The following is a 15,448-nucleotide window of genomic DNA, read 5'->3' as shown; positions in this document are numbered from 1 at the left end:
ATCTCTAGGCTTAGGGCACTGGGCCTAGTCAGGAAGACTTGAGTTCAAATACTGCCTTAGACAATTACTAGCTGTGCGATTTCAGGGAAGTCATTTAACATGTTTGCCTCAGTTTCCTCAACTGTAAAATGGACATAAGAGCACCTACATTGCAAAGTTGTGAGAAGCGAGATTATTTTTAAGTATTTGTCTGATTTGTAGCAGGTGCTATATAAATGCTTATTCCCTTCTATTAAGGACCTATTATGTGCAAGGCATTGTACTAAGCACCAGAGATACAAAGGCTAAAAAACAACCAAACCAAACAGTCCCTAGCTTTCAAGAAGTTCAGAGTCTAATGAGTGAGAAAACATACAATAACTATCTACTGCTGACATTTACAGGATAAATTGGAGCTAACAGAGGGAAGGCACTAGCATTAAAGGAGGTCTGAAAAGGCTTTTTTTTTTTTGTAGAAGGTGGTGCCAGTTTGAGGAGCACTTTTTATTTAGAAGTGTTAAGGCAATAATGGGGGCAGCTAAGTGGCAGAGTAGATACAACATTGGCCTTGGAATCAGGAAGACTTATCTTCTTGAGTTCAAATATAGTCTCAAATACTTACTAGTTGTGTGACCCTGGGCAAGTCATCTAACTCAGTTTGCCTCAGTTTCTTCAAATGTAAAATCAGCTGGAGAAGGAAATGGCAGACTACTCTAGTATCTTTGCCAAGAAAACCCCAAATGGGGTCATAAAGAAAGGAACAGACTGAAACGTTGGGCAGATTAAATAACAAAAAGTGCTTGATGAAGGGTTTTTCAGTTGCAGAGCTATGCTCTAGGAATATCTTTTCAGTAGCTACAGAAAAGACCAAAAGGAGGGAGGCAGATTAGGAAGGTGTATCTAGGTGAGAAGTGAGGAGGGCTGTGAGTGAAGAAAAGTGGCTTTAAGTGAGAGAAGTCATAGAGGCAAGAATGGCTTGGCACCTAGTTTTATAGGTGGACACGGGCAAGAGAGAATAAAGAATGACTGCTGTTAGGAAACGAGGCGACTGCCCTCAGTGGAGGTGCCCTATTGGGAAATCAGGAAGAGTGGTTGGAAGTTGGATGTCTTGGGTTCCCTCTTATCCCTCAAGTCTCTCTAGCAGATCAGACCTCGTTTCCTTTCCCCGAATCAGATTTTGTTTCCTTGGGTCCTTAAGCTCCTTAAAGGACCCTCTTGGCCTCACCCCACCCCCAAAAAGCGTACTTCCATCGTTTGCCTAGTCTCCCCACGGATTTGGTTTCCTCAACTTGTTCCCATCTAGACGCAATTTCCCGCCGCCCCGGGGTCATAATTCCATTTCCGTTTCCGTTCTGGAAAAGGAAGAAGCCGATTCGGTTGCCAAGGAGACGAACCAAGGTCCTCGAAAGGTGGAGCGAGGACAGAGGCTGCATTCTGATTGGTGCAGAGTCCATTCGCTTCCCCGCACTTCCTCTTGATTTAAGGGATAATGCCAAGCTTAACTCTTGGCTGTGCCTTCGGTAGGAAGACCAGAGTGGTCTTTCCACAAGCTAGGAAAAGCCAGGACGTGACCCCACCAATCCTTAGGGCCTTCTCGAAAAGAGTCTTCATAGCAACGAAGCCGAAGAGCCCCAGGCATTCTGGAAGTTGTAGTCCTTGGGTTCTCTAGGCGCAGGCGCACTTCGGAGACTCGTCTGAGAATGCGCGCGCGCTCCCGTCGCCATGATTGGTTCTTCACCCCGAACCAGTTCCTTATCTGAGGTCAGTCCGGGTCCCAGTGCCAGGTATTTAATGACCCGGCCCGATCCTTGACCCCGCCCCGAGCCAGAGCTGGGCGGATCCGGGAGGGACCCGGGACCGAGGGAGGGGGGGAGGCTAGAAGAGTGATGTGTGTGACAGACTAACGCTGTTGGGGTTGTGGGACTCCAGCCAGCATCTTGTGCCTGCCGATGGGCTTCCTCCCGCCCGTGGAGGGACCAGACCTGGAGGTCGGCCACCTTGTGTATACAGCGCGGAGCCCTGAACGCAGCCGCTGCCCGTTAGATCAGGGCCTCCATCTTTAGATGACCTAACCTCCATGAGATCGGGGGCCGGCTCGTTCTTGTACCGGCATCCCTAGTGCCTTGCATGTATATTAAGTGTTAAGTGTTTGCTGAATTAAGTTAGACATTTCATGAAATCATGACCCCATTGCTTAGCCTGGCTCTCTGGCTGTCTCTTCAATGTTATGTCGGAATTTGAGGCCGATGCTTCTGGTCTGCTAATTTTATCTTCTCTCTGTGTCCACAGCAGTCCTGCATAGAGTCTGTAGTTGTCCAGCCTGGAGCTTCAGAGGAAGGGTTCCTGCTGCAGAGACAGAGACTTCAGCCCTGAGTGAAAATCTCAGATGACGTGACTTTGCCTCTGAGACCCTTAGGCCTTCGGGAACAAAGAAGCAGACCCATTTGGCCTTAGACATTTGGCACAAACTTCAAGAGGGAGCTGGTCCTTGAATAGTTGATCCATTTATAACCATCTTGCCTGGCTGGAGTGACTTAAGAATATCTAGAATAGGAAGTGTGTGACCTTCAAGGATCTGACCCAAATGTTTGGGGAGAAAGGTGAGACTTAAAGAAGCAGAGAAGAGATGTGGTTGGGCCAGAGAAAAGGTTATAGACCAGTTGCTAGGACTTTGTCCTGTTGAAAAATTAATTTTCTTTTATCTGGAATTACCTTTTTAGAAAGTTTGTTCATTAGAGGAGGTACCATACTTCCTGGATTGGGGCATTGTATGGGAATAAAATTTACCTCACGTTGCACTCTTACTCAGCATTCACCAAATGATGATTCTGGAAAGGGTCCAAAAGCAGCGTGTTTTAAAATATTGTCAAGAACCAAAGCCTGGGATAGTAAGAATAGGAATTTCTGAGACTATCAATCTCGAAACAAAAGTATATAGTGAAACATTTTGCCTTTAGTGGATGCTCTGCAAGATAGTGGATATCATATTTATAAAAGCTTTCCAAACTGAGTTCCATCTGATCTGCTTGACCTTGGAAGTGCTGTCTGCCTGAGACTATGATTATATCTAGAACCTGCTAGGACCACAGGCATGGAATGTAGCCCAAGCTGACATTAGCCACACACATATTAGTTTGTGCATATCTTGTCTGTACATATTTATTTGCTGATGTTTCCTGTATTAGATGGTGTGTTTCTTGAGGGCAAGGACTTTTACCTCTTTTTGTATCCTTAGGACTAAGCACAGTATATGACAAATAGGGGACATTTAATAAAGGATTATTGACTGACAATATCATGAATCCATTCTGATCCTCTATACTATATGGAGGGCAGCTAGGTGGTGCAGTGGATAGAGCACCAGTACAGGAATCAGGAGGACCTGAGTTCAAATCTCACCTCAGACTCTTGACACTCACTAGCTGTGTGACCTTGGGCAAGTCACTTAACCCCAATTGCCTCATCCTGGGTCACCTCCAGTCATCCTGATGAATATCTGGTCATTAGATTCAGATGGCTCTGGAGGAGAAGTGAGACTGGTGACCTGCACAGCCCTCCCTCACTCAAAACAAAGTCAAGTGCAAGTCATGTCATTATTTCTCTGATGGCATGGTCTTCTTTGGCAAGAAAGGACAAACACACTACTGAGGTCCATTTGACTTCTCTTTTCCTCCACAAGGTGTGTAGAAGTCACAGCCAATTACACAATGAAGATTTCTAGTCTATTGAGTATGGGAATCACAAGGCAAGAAAATCTCTCATGATTCTTTCCTCTTCCACAGTTCTATCTTCTCAGAAATATGCATTTATCCAAGAGGGAAACATTAAGGAACAAAGAAAGACCTCTGAATTTCTTACAGCCAGGTTCCAGGTGAGTTGAAAATTGTTGGTTTCTGTCTTTTCCCCCTTCTAACTCTGTCTCTACCCTTCTGTGCCCTCAAATGGTATCTCCTGTCTGAGGATAGAACATTTTCTTCCTGAATCTAGGAATATGCCCTATCCAGAAGGGAGCACCAGTTGTTCTGTTCTTGGAGACTGGAAATGTGTCCATCTTATATAGTTCCATTCCACAGTGGCTCTCTCCTCCTCACCAGGAATCCATCTATATATAAAGTTATTCAATTCTACCATGTGCCCAATATTGCAAGCCTGTGAGCAAGAAAAAAAAGAAGCAAAAGACATAATCCTTGCCCTCAAGTGCAAGAGCCTTGCACGTTTTTTTGTCAAGGCAATTGGGGTTAAGCAACTTATCCAGGGTCACGTAGCTAGTAAGTATCAAGTGTCTGAGGCCACATTTGAACTCATGTCCTGACTCCAGGGTCAGTGCTGTATTTACTGTGCTACCCAGTTTCCCTGGCCTTGCACTTTCATTGGGGAAAATAGATGTGTACAAGAAATAAGTCATAGATATTTAACATAGATAAAAGTTAATACAACAAGGTATATGAGTAAGGGCCAAAATAAATAGTGTAGATAAGAAGTATCATAAAGATTCCAAGATGAGAGGGGAGAGTATGGGCAAGAAGCACTTTCTTAAAAAGCTAGGATTAAATAAAGAATGGCATTTCAGGGAGAGAGAAACTCTCGCCTAGTTAAAGGACTTGGAACTCTAGTGAGTCCTTTGTAGGAGCCAGGTAGATAAGCACAAGCAGTTTATTAAGCACCTGATATATACAGGTATTAGGCTAAGTTCCAGGGATACAAATACAAACAAAAAGGAAGACAATCCCTGTCCTCAAGGAGCTAACACATCAAAGGGAAATGAAAAGGGAAGAAAGAGGGGAATACTCAGGGAAATTGTGGCAAAGGAGAACCAGTGGAGTTTGGCCTGGTGTCTAGAAAAGAACACATTTTAGAAAATACAAGGCAATAGTTTGGGCATCTAGGTGGCACAGTGGAGGGAGTGCTGCACCTGAATTCAGAAAAACTCATCTTATTAAGTTCACATCTGACCTTAGACACTTACTAGTTGTGTGACTTGGACAAGTCCCTTAAAGCTATTTGTCTCAGTTTCCTCATCTATAAAATAAGCTGAAGAAGGAAATGGCAAACCATTCCAGTATCTTTGCCAAGAAAACCCCAAATGGTGTCATGATGAATCAGACAAAACTGAAAACAACTCAACAACAAGGCAACAGGTTAGCTCTGTAGGGTAGAGCTATATTGTTTGAGGTCTTAAACACCATCTTGAGTATTTTTTAATTTTCTCAGAGGGAGTTGGGAATATTTAATTGTTTGAATTGATTATAGCATAGGTAAGATGACAGCTGTGTTTGAGTGTCCACCTTCAACAAGTGGCAAAATGATGACCTAGAGTGTAAAAGTTAATATGACTATCTGGCTATTTAAGATCTGGCCCCATAGTAGATAAATAACCATTGATATGTTTCCTATATGGATTTTTTTTTATTTTGAACTTAACAAAAAGCATTTACACACACATAACAGCACACCAAAAGGGGACTGTATATGAAACCATGAACTTTCATTTCATGTCACTTTTTTAAAAAGTTTATAACAATTTCACATCACTTACAAAGCTGTCTTGTTTGTGCTTCTTTCTGAACATCTTTTTGTTCCTTCCGTACATTTTAAAAAATGTTTCATTGGCCCTTTTATTTTGTTTCACCATTCTAACCTCTCTTCTCTCCCTTAAATACCCCCCCTCCAATTAAGAACCTAGAGAAAGGGGGGAAATGCCCTTGTAACAAATATTTTCTTTTCTTTTGTTGTCAGTTAATAAATATTTATTAAGTACCTACTATGTGCCAGGCACTATGCTTAGCATTGAGAATACAAAAAGAGGCAAAAGATGGTCCCTATCTTCAAGAAGCTCACAATCCAATAAAATATTTATTTTTAGTACTGTAATACATGATGACTAAATACACTATGAAATAACATTTCATGTTGCTTTTGGGTACATCACTAAACCCCTCCTTCAACCTCTTTTTGTTTGTGTGTGTATGTGTGTAACAAATATTTTCAAGCAAAATGAATCCACACTGACCTTGTACAAAAAATGTATACCTCTTTCTGTACCTTGAGTTCATCCCTACTCTGTCAATATATAGGTAGCATGCTTCATCATAAGTCTTCTGGAGATATGGTTAGTCATTTCCTTGATCAGAGTTCTTAAGTTTTTAATTTTTTTTTACAGTGTTGCCATCCTCATATGAGTTTTTCTCCTCATTTCATTCTATTATTTACTTCACATAAAATTGACTCATATTTCCCAGGATTCTCTGAAATCTCCTCTTTCATCATTTTTTACAGTGCAGTGATGCTTGCATATAACTTTGCTATTTTTATATTTTAAGTTATCCAGTTCCCTATAGTTGGCATTTCCCAAAGCCAATATGGTCACGCAACACTTTTGGATTTGCCATATATTGGTGGAATCCACACTTACATTCTTATACCACGATTTCTAGTCATTTCTCAGTTGTCTGAAAGGCACACCGCAATGATCATTGATACTTCTTAGTGTTTCCAATAACCCTACCCTGGGAGCTTTCTGAACACCCTGGGGCTTTCTTATGGGAGCTTTCCACAGTTTTGCCCCCTGCACATAGTTTTGCAGGCTAGTTTAGATACTGGCACTGATTTTGCTAGTAGCCCCCTTTCCAGATGACCCAAGACTTCTGTCTCATTTTTTTTATGAGCTTGGTATAGAAGAGGTTATTTACTATGACTTTTCTTTTTTTAATTGTTATTTGGTTTAGTTAAAATGTCTGTGTTTAGTAGAGTTGCAGTGTTGCAGCTGGGAGGTCCACTTCCCATTCAGGCTACCATTTGATCTATCCTATATGAAAAAATTTTCATACAAAAAATAGTCCCTTTGCTGTCCTTAATGAAGTGGCCTTTATAGTGACCTGTCCAGGAATGTTTCAGGGTGTGGTGAGGACTGTCTCAGAAACCCAAGATGGGAGTTGATTGGTATGTTCTGAAAAATTGATATTTTCACTTTCCTTGAGAGAAGAAAATGAAATTCTTAGGTCTGCTTCTCCCATTTAATTAATATACACTCTGAGTTTTTATGGGCTTTTTATTAACTATGATGATACCTACTTAAGTCACTCTTAAAATATTACATACCTGAGGGAATCCAAATTCTCAGTGCTCTGGAAGAAAATAAGCTACATAGTTCCTTGCATTTCCTGAGAGTCTTATTTACCCTTAATGACTTACTGACACATATTCTGCTCATTGGTTCATCTGGTATGGATCACTATCAAGTGAAAAGATTATTATAGTTACATTGATGAAAATCTATTCATGATCAATTACTGTATACTTAAAACTAAAAAAACAGTAGAGATTTTATTTTTCAATTATTAAGGTTATAAGATTTAGAGTTAAAAGGAAGCTTAGAAGTGTTCTAGATTGATTTGGGAACAAGAAGCAATCAGGTTTTAGGAACTTAAAACCCACATAATGAATAATTTAATTATTTTCTTTGACTCCTAAGCAAATACATAATATTTGTATTGGTCACTCCTAGAGTATAGGATCTTGTATCAAGATTGCAACCATAAACTTACAGAAAAACCTTTCCTGAATTATACTGTTCATTGATATGAACAAACAATAAACATTTGTTAAGGGTCAACTCAATATAAGGCACAGTGAATACAAAGAGAAAAACAAAACAGTCTCTGCCTTCAAGAATCTTATATTTTCCTGCCAGAATATAAATGAAAGTTTGGTAAGAAATGTTTAGCATTCAGAAAAATTGAACATAATTTCATATCACAAATTACCAACACATTACCATTTTTTGAAAATTGAAAAGCAAGCATAATTTCCTTTATTTCAGTCCAAAACTTTTTTCAGTCTGTCCACTCCTTTTGCCTTAATAAGTATGGATTCCACCAATATATGGCAAATCCAAAAGTGTTGCATGGCCATATTAGTTTTAGAAAATACCAACTATAGGAACTGGATAATTTAAAATATAAGAGTAGCAAAGTTATATTCAAGAATATATTCAAAATGGGAAAATTTATATTTTTATCATATCTACATATATATACACACATATATACACACGTATTTACATATACATATATACTATTTTATCTATAATAGCTCAACTGTCCTATCCAAATTAGTGTTAAATGTGAATGTATTGCCTAGGTACTATTGTCATTCTCATAGAAACTAAGCCTCATACCTTCAACATGCCTTCAACTAGGGACTAGTCTATTCACATTTTAATAACTAGGTTCAAGTTAAGTACAAAGAAAACTATTGGTTAGAACACTAGGAATGAATAGATGAAAAAAGTTTATTAAGCATTTACTATGTCCTAAGCACTGGGGATACAAGTACAAATGTGAGACAGTCCCTGCCCTCAAGGAATTTACATTCTGATAGTTGAGACAACACATTTAAGGGAGTAGTGGCCTGGAAATGGAGTTTTGGTTTGATCTGGAAGTCAGAAATGTAGATGGAAAAAATGGATATTGATATATCCTTTCTAGAGGCAATATAATGTTGACTGATTACTCTTCTCAGAGGAAGAGGTAGAAACAGGCATTGTGGGGAAGGAAGGATGGAAAATGGTGGGGGAAGGTAGATAATGAAAATACATGATTCAGAAGAATGTAGAACTGAGTTGGCAGGATAAAGTTCAGAAGGGCAATTCAGCAAACTTAACCATATTCAGCAAACTTAATCATGTGCAAGACTCTAGATGAGGCTTGGGGGGAAACAAAGATTTATAGGACACAGGCCCTATTGTCAAGGAGCTCACAATCTAATGAGTAACAGGAGAAATACACCAAAAGTTTTGATTCAAGAAGGAATGAGATTGGTTGCAAAGGAAAGATTTAGGAAGAACAAGGAGGGGAGAGATCACTTTCTTTTTAGGTTTAAGGGGGTAAGACAGGGGTAGGGTCATGGAAGGCTTCATAGAGGAAATACTAGTTGATTTTTAGTCTTGAAGGAAGGTGCTTCAGTAGCTGGAGAAATAATAAGGATAACTTTAAAATCTACTAGAGCTTATTTTAGTTATGAATTTCTGAATCTATATTTGGTTGTAACTGAAATTAGAAAGGTTTCCATAAGGTACATACGGAAGTCACTTATCATATGTCATTATACCTCCTCTCTATTGTAAAAATAAGTGTGAGCTCATGTGTATACAAACATTTGCAGTCAATCCACACATTTCACTACAGTTCTTGGACTCTCCAATAAATGATTATTATAAAACAGTTTCTCTTTTACTCATAGGAATCATGTTATTATTAGGGTGTAGATTCATTTAAATTCATCAGATATATATTAAATGCCAAATGCACTGAATAGAGCATATTAGAGCTAAGAATAAACTTAAAGATCATCTAACCCTATTTCCTCCCTTCAAAGAAGTGACAACTAGGATAGAGAATTGGACTTGGAGACAGTTAACACCTGAGTTTAAATCTTGCCTCAGACACTTAATTGTGGGATACTGGGAAAGTTATTTAAATGTCTGTGCACCAATTTCCTCATCTATGAAATGGAGGTTGTTGTGAGGATCAGATGAGATAATATTTGTAAGACACTTTGCAAACCTTAAAGTGCTCTATATTTGTTAGTTATTATGAGGAAGTGGAGGCCTAAAGAGGTAAAGTGAGCTAAAAATGACATAGCTGGGTCATGGCAGAGCCATGAGTAGAATCCAAGTCTTGTTGCAGTCCAATGGCAAGGTAGAAGGAAGAAATACAGCCTACCAACCCCCAACCCCCAACCTCCTCAACAAAGATCTAGAAAACATATCAGACTGAATTCTGGTCAGTAAATCCAAGAAAAAGTCATAGTGAGTCATCTCTTCAGCCCAGGGAGGCTAAGAGCTCTGCAGACACTGAATGGGGTATGACTAGAAGCACACTGGATGCAGAGCATTGAAGTGCCCAGAGACTGAAAAAAAAAAAAAAAAAAAAAAAGCTGACACCAAGTACCAAGGCAGGAAGATATTCCAGAGGGTCTCAGAACCAGTACAGATATAGAAATAGCAGCTCTGTCCCTCACTACATGATTACTTGTTATACTGAAGACAAAATCTGCACACAGGGGTAGAGGAGCAACTGGTAACTGACCTGGGGTCGTGTGCTCAACAAGGAACAAGTTCTGGAGCAAATAGTTGTATCTCTGGTCCCAGGTTTAGAGAGGAGACTTGATTATGGTCTCCAGCCCAGGACAGAAACCTACAGCATAATAATTAGAGCCAGAGTCCTAGAACAAAGCAGAGTCTGCATTTCAGTCTTTCTGAACCTGCAGATACTCCTAGGGGGCTACTGGTGGCTAAGTCCAGCAGCAATCTACTGAAACTTCCAAATCTGGATAAATCTACAGACTCAAATCTGAATCGGGAACTTGCAGAACTCAGACCATGAGGGCAGGGAGCATGCTTCATCAGAGTCACTTCAGGGGTATTGAAAGCTTACTGGCTCCCAGCCTGAGCTCTGAAATCAGTAGAGTGACATAAGAGGAAAGAAGTTGAGAGCAGACGTCCCTTCTCTGTGTCCAGAAGTGCCCAGAGTTCAGCAGGGTCGAGAAGTAGCGTGGAAAAATGAGCAAACATAAAAAGAATCCCATCCTGAAGAGGTATCATGGTGACAGGGAAACTTAAGACACAAATCCAGAAGGCAATGACTTGGAAACATCAGCAAGCAAAGCCTCAAAGAAAAGTAGCTTAGATACAAGTCCAAATAGAAGTCCTAGAAGAGTTAAATTAAAGCAAGAATTTTAAAAAGAGCTAAAAGAGTGACTTAAAATAACAAATGAGGGTGGTAGAGGAAAAGCGCTAAATAAAATGAAAATTATGGAAGATATAAAATAAGAATTAATAACTTAAAACAAGAGATTAAAAATCTTTCCCAAGAAAATAACTCCTGAAAATTAGCATGACCAAGTAGAAACTAATAACTATGAAATATGTAGAAATGATATGACATCAAGAAATTCTGTCAAAAGGCTAAAAAAGTAGAAGAAAGTGTGATATCTCAAAACAAAAATAAATAAATAGACCTAAAAAACAGATGAGGGAAAAAAATTAAGAATCATTGGACTACCTCAAAAGTCATGAACAAAAAAATAGTCAAGACATCATATGTGAAGAAATTGGTTTTTTTTAAACTGCCCATATCTCTTAGAACCAGAAGGCAAAGTGGAAATAAAAAGAATCCACAGGTCATCTCCTGAAAGAAGACCCAAAATAAAAACTACCAGAATTATTGTAGCCAAAATCTAGAGCTGTCAAGTCAAAGAAAAAAATATTGCAAGCAGCCAAAAAGGAAGCTTAGAGAATTATTGAGGAGCCACAATCAGGATCACATAAGATTTAGCAGCTGCCAGAATAAAAAAGCAGAAAACTTGGAACATGATATTCCAAAAGGCAAAATATCTAGGCTTACAACCAAGAATAATTTACCCAGAAAAACTGAGTATAATCCTATGTGGGGGAAAATGGATTTCTAATGAAATAGAGGACTTCTAAAACTTTCTGATGAAAAGATCAAAACTGAGTTCAAAATTTGACATACAAACACAGAAATCATGAGAAATATAAAAAGGTAAATATGAACGAACAATCATAAGGGACTAAAGGTTAAATTATTTCTATTATATAGGAAAATGATACATGCAGCCCCTCGGTGATCTTTGGGGTAATGAAAGGAGTCTATTGGATAGAGGGCCTAGGAGTAATTCTGTTATGTTTTTATTTTCTTTTTAAAAAAGAATGGGGAAGAAGAATACACAGAGGAGGGAAGGGAGAGGAAGAATAGGGGAAATTATCATACATAAATGGTGAGTACAAGGGGAAGTCAATATAAGGAGGGAGTAAGGGGTACCAGGTGACACTTGAACCTCATTCTCATCTGAACAGGTCAAAGGAAATAAGAATATATCTACACACAGTTGGGTACAGAAATACATCTCACACAACAGGGATGCAGCAGGGAAAGTGGTTAAGGTAAAAGGTAGATTTAGGAAGGAATTAGTCAGAAACCTGCTTAAAAAGGAGAGGAGATAATAAGGAAAGCTGTAAGAGAATAAGATAAAGGAAAATAACACAATTAGCATCTTGACATGAAAAAAAAAAATCTCTCCGATCTGGATATATCTAAAATAAAAAAAATGAAGGACATGAATAGAATTTTAGAAATGTTAGATATGATAAATCTCTGGAGAATATTGTGTAGGAATAGAAAGTGGTATACCCATTTTTCAACTGCATATGGCACCTTCACAAAAATTGACCATGTATTAGGGCACAAAACTCTCACAAACAAATGTAGATAAGTAGGCATTTTAACTACATATTTTACCAACCAAAATGCAATTAAAATTATATTCTGTAAAGGACCTTGGAAGGAAGTATTAAAACTAATTTGAAAATAACAATCCTGAAGAAAGGGTAGGTTGAAGAATAAATCACAAAAACAATGATTTCATTAAAGATTATGACAACAATGAGATAATATACCACAGTTATTGAGATGCAACCACAGTGGTACTTATATCTCAATGCTTTTGTCAATAAAAAAAAAGATAAAAGAACAGATCAGTGAATTGAGCACACCACTAAAGAGTACCTAGAAAGCCAATAAATTGAACTCCTCTAGTTAAACACCAAAATAGAAATCCTGAAAAATCAAAGAAGAGATTGACAAAATTAAAGCAAAAATAAATTAACATTGAACTTATAATTAAAACCAGGAGCTAATTTTTTGGGGAAAAAAAATAAACCATTTGTTAATAATAAAAAAGAAAGAATAAAACCATATTATCAGGACCAAAAATGAAAAAGTTAATTTAAATCTAATGAATAAAGTGGTTAGAAGTTTACATTCAACTGTGTAACAATAAAACCAAGTCTAAATTAAATGAATTAAATTTACAAAAATGTAAATTGCCCAAATTAACAACATAAAATAAAAGAGAACCCTATCTTAGAAAAGAAATTAATCAAGCTACAAATGAACTCTCTCAAAGAAAAAAATCTCCAGGACCAGATGGATTTAAAAGCAAATTCTGCCAAACATTTAAAGAAAAATTCACTGCAAACTTGATGAACTGTATTAAAAATAGGAAAAGAAGGAGTCCTACCAAATTCATTTTATGACACAAATATGGCTTTGATATTGAAACCAGGGAGTCAAAACATAGAAAATTATAGACCAATACCCCTAATAAATAGCGATACCAAAGTTTTAAATAAAATATTAGCAAGAAGATTATAGCATCAGATAACAAAATTTTGAACTATTGTTTCACACTAGGATGGCATTACCATTAGGAAAATCATTATCAACCATACTAATAAAAACAACAAAAATCATATGATTACATCATTAGAGGGAAAAAAAGCTCTTGATTAGATACAGTCTCCATTCCTGTTAAAAACACTGGAAGCATAAAAATAAGTGGAACTTTCTTCATAATAATAAATAGTATCTCTCTAAAAGCAAGAGCCAGCATTATCCATAACAGTAATAAATTAAATTAAGAACCTTTCTAGTAAAATCAGGAGTAAAGAAAAGAAGCTCATTGCTCATTACTATTACTATTCAGCATAATGCTGGAAATGCTGGAGAAAAAGAAATATAGAGAATAAGCACAGGCAAAGAGGAAACAAATTATCACTGGGAAGATGATAAGGTGGGTTAGAAAACCTAAAAGAGTCAACTAAAAAACTAATTGAAACAATTAACAGCAACTTTCAGCAAAGTTGCAGGATTTAAAATAAACCCACACAAATTACTAAGTCCAGTTGGAAAGGGCAGAAATTCCACTTAAAATAATTATAAATAGCATAAAATACATGGGAGTCTACCTGCGAAGATATGTACTAGAACTATGTGAATAATTTAAAAATATTCGTTAAACAAAGTCATCAAAATAAGTGGAGAAATATTCATTGTTTATGAGTAGACTGAGCCAGTATAATAAAATGACTAGTACCTCAATTAATTTTTCAGTGCCATACCAATCAAACTGTCCAAAGATTACTATACAGAACTAGAAAAATAATATAATTAATCTAGAGGAACCAAAGTTCAAGAATACCAAGTTAATTAAAGAAAAAAGTGGGAAGGAAAGGGATTTAGAAATACCAGTTCTTAAACTATCCTACAAAGTTGTAAGTATAAAAATAATTTGATACTGGGCAAGAAAAAGAATGGTTGATCAATGGAATAGAATAGGTTGTAGAAGGAAATGAGCACTGTAACCTCATGGTCAAAAAACCCAAAGATCCCAAATACTGTGGCAAGAGCTTGCTATTTGACAAAAACTGTTGGGAAAACTAGAAAGTGTTATAGCAGAAACTAAGCATCTCATATTGTGAGACAAGTTCCAAATGGGTGTACGATTTGGACAGAAATAGTGATGTCCTAAACAATAAAAGAGTAGCATAGGAATTACTTTCCTATGGGGAGGGGAAGAGTTCATGATGAGGAGACAAAAAAGGTCACAGGAGGGAAAATAAGTCATTTTAGTACATAAAATTAAAAAGGTTTTGTAGCTAAAAGAGAAGTAGGAAAATGGGGAGGGGAGATAGATCTTTGCAACAGTTCCTAAGATACATAGAGAACTGAGTCATATTTATTAGAATAAGAACCATTCCTCAACTGGCAAATTGTCAAAGGATAAATAAGCAGTTTTCAGAGGAAATCCAAGCTATCATTGTTTAGTCATTTTTCAGTCATGTCCAACTCTTTATGGCCCCTCTTTTGAGATATTCTTTTTTAATGTTTATTTATTTTTAGTTTTCAACATTCATTTCCACAAAATTTTAAGTTCCAAATTTTTTCCCCATCTCTCCCCTCCCTCCACCCCAAAACGACGTGCATTCTGATTACTTCTTCCCCTGTCTGCCCTCCCTTCTGTCACACCCTTTCCTTCCCTTATCCCTATCTTCTCTCTTTTCTTGTAGGGCAAGATAGATTTCTATACCCCTTTACCTGTATTTCTTATTTCCCAATTGTATGCAAAAACAATGCTCAACATTCGTTCCTAAAACTTTGAGTTCCAACTTCTCTCCCTTCCTCTCTCCCTATCCATCCCCACTAAGAAGGCAAGCAATTCAATATAGGCTGTATATGTGTCATTTTGCAAAAAAACTTCAATAACCGTCATGTGTGTAAGACTAACTATATTTCCCTCCATCCTATCCTGCCCCCCATTTATTCTATTCTCTATTTTGACCTTGTCCCTCCCCAAAAGTGTTTACTTCTAATTACTCCCTTCTCCCATTTTCCCTCCCTTCTATCACCCCCACCCCACTTATCTCTTTCTCCCCTACTTTCCTGTAGCGTAAGATAGATTTTCATACCAAATTGAGTGTGCGATAAGCTTCACTTTTTCCCTCTCTCCTCCCACCTTTTCCCCTTCATTGAAAAAGCTTTTTCTTGCCTCTTTTATGAGGGATAATTTGCCCCATTCCATTTCTCCCTTTGTCCTCCCAATATATTCC

The 15,448-nt window shown here is 37.7% G+C and overlaps 1 protein-coding gene across 5 annotated transcripts in view; it reads left to right on the top strand.

Moving 5' to 3' along the window:
* The window catches only part of LOC140519181 (uncharacterized), a 110,686-nt gene that overhangs the window by 32,633 nt on the left and 62,605 nt on the right, over positions 1-15,448 (top strand). Inside the window, exons 1-3 of one of the 5 annotated variants that reach the window (XM_072631970.1) lie at positions 1,395-1,740; positions 2,272-2,579; positions 3,762-3,850. In XM_072631970.1, the coding sequence (XP_072488071.1) occupies positions 2,564-2,579; positions 3,762-3,850 (105 nt within the window). In that variant the 5' untranslated portion in view covers positions 1,395-1,740; positions 2,272-2,563. Of the gene's footprint in view, positions 1,764-1,800; positions 1,968-2,268; positions 2,580-3,724; positions 3,851-15,448 lie in introns of those variants that run through there. The other 4 variants (XM_072631968.1, XM_072631985.1, XM_072631969.1 and 1 more) reach the window with 4 other exon arrangements.

This window comes from Notamacropus eugenii, chromosome 1, assembly GCF_028372415.1.
Source record: "Notamacropus eugenii isolate mMacEug1 chromosome 1, mMacEug1.pri_v2, whole genome shotgun sequence".
Taxonomy (NCBI): Eukaryota; Metazoa; Chordata; class Mammalia; order Diprotodontia; family Macropodidae; genus Notamacropus; species Notamacropus eugenii.
The sequence above is the reverse complement of the archived record's forward strand: the minus strand, read 5'-3'. Positions and strand labels throughout refer to the sequence as shown.